This window comes from Sinocyclocheilus rhinocerous, unplaced genomic scaffold (assembly GCF_001515625.1).
Source record: "Sinocyclocheilus rhinocerous isolate Xijiao unplaced genomic scaffold, SAMN03320098_v1.1 scaffold2594, whole genome shotgun sequence".
In the NCBI taxonomy this organism is placed as follows: domain Eukaryota; kingdom Metazoa; phylum Chordata; class Actinopteri; order Cypriniformes; family Cyprinidae; genus Sinocyclocheilus; species Sinocyclocheilus rhinocerous.
Window position 1 is genome coordinate 15,227 of NW_015665225.1, and position 1,298 is coordinate 16,524.

The 1,298-nt window shown below is 46.8% G+C and overlaps 1 protein-coding gene across 1 annotated transcript in view; it reads left to right on the forward strand.

Annotated features, from left to right (window-relative positions):
* LOC107731304 (netrin receptor DCC-like) overlaps positions 1-1,298 on the forward strand; it is a gene marked incomplete at its 5' end in the record, with an annotated part of 67,152 nt that overhangs the window by 15,173 nt on the left and 50,681 nt on the right. Inside the window, 2 exons of the mRNA XM_016542357.1 lie at positions 146-287; positions 835-945. Of these exons, the coding sequence (XP_016397843.1) occupies positions 146-287; positions 835-945 (253 nt within the window). The remainder of the gene's footprint in view (positions 1-145; positions 288-834; positions 946-1,298) is intronic.

Sequence of the window (1,298 nt, forward strand, 5' to 3'; positions counted from 1 at the left end):
AATGTGAGTGTGTGTGTGTGTGTGTGTGTGATTGGTCATATCGTATGTTCATTTGTAATTTAGCATTGAACAGAACAGATATTCTATGCGCTCTAGCTGATAAACCGATGTGCCAATGTTTAGATGATCTCTGTGTTTGTCTCAGAGCATTAAGGTGAGCTGGCAGCCGCCGCCTGCAAACACGCAGAGTGGATTCATCACCGGATACAAGATTCGCCATCGCAAAACGGGCCGACGGGGCGAACAGGAGGCCATCGAACCCAACAACCTCTGGTACCTGTTCACCGGTGAGTGTGAGACGCTTGTGCTTTCCATCAGCTGCAGCTGAACTCCTGCCAGATTCACGTGTTTCTCCTGCGTCGCACTCCTCTGCACGCTTTGTTTCTCTTTGCATGCTAAAGAAGTCGACGCATCACACCAGATTTGTCGTCCTCCGGGGCTTCAGGAGCGTAGATGCGTGTTTGCTTGAATAGGATTTCTGAAATTTTTGGAAAATCGTATTCATTTCCATTATTCTCTTGATGGAAATCTCGCTAAGTTGCTATTTCCGAAGGGATTGATTTCACAGTGCCGCTGGAGTGTGTTATGCTCATTCCCCACACTATTCAGGGATGACAGCGCCCTGCTATCATAATTGCGTTTTTTTTATCTTTACACATGATGGAAATGCATCCTGATCTGTTTAGATGAGGTTTGGAGACCTTGTTTACCTCGTCGCCTCGACTGATTGCTGTTTACTAATTAGAATCGCAAATAATAATCGCACACACACACACACTCGTGCATGTTATTTTCTTCTCCTTTGACTCTGGCTCTTTGTTTATTGTCTGACAGGACTGGAGAAAGGCAGCCAGTACAGCTTCCAGCTGGCAGCCATGACGGTCAATGGCACGGGGCCCAGCAGCGAGTGGCACACGGCCGAGACACCGGAGAACGACCTGGACGGTGAATACGACTGCAGACGCACACTGCGGCACAATTCCCTGTTTAGGGAAGCTTGAACCAGTCTAGGGTGGTCAGGCCGGTCTGTTGATGGTTTTCGAGGGGTTCAGCACTTGCTATGTGAAACTTTCAAACCTTCGTGAATCATTTGTTCAGAACCAGTGATTCGGAGCGCGTATCAAACCGCCAGAGTCACGTGATTTCAGTAAACGAGGCTCTCTTTCAAAAAGTATCTATCTATCTATCTATCTATCTATCTATATCTGTCTGTCTGTCTGTCTGTCTGTCTATCTATCTATATCTGTCTGTCTGTCTGTCTGTCTGTCTGTCTATCTATCTATCTCTGTCTATCATCT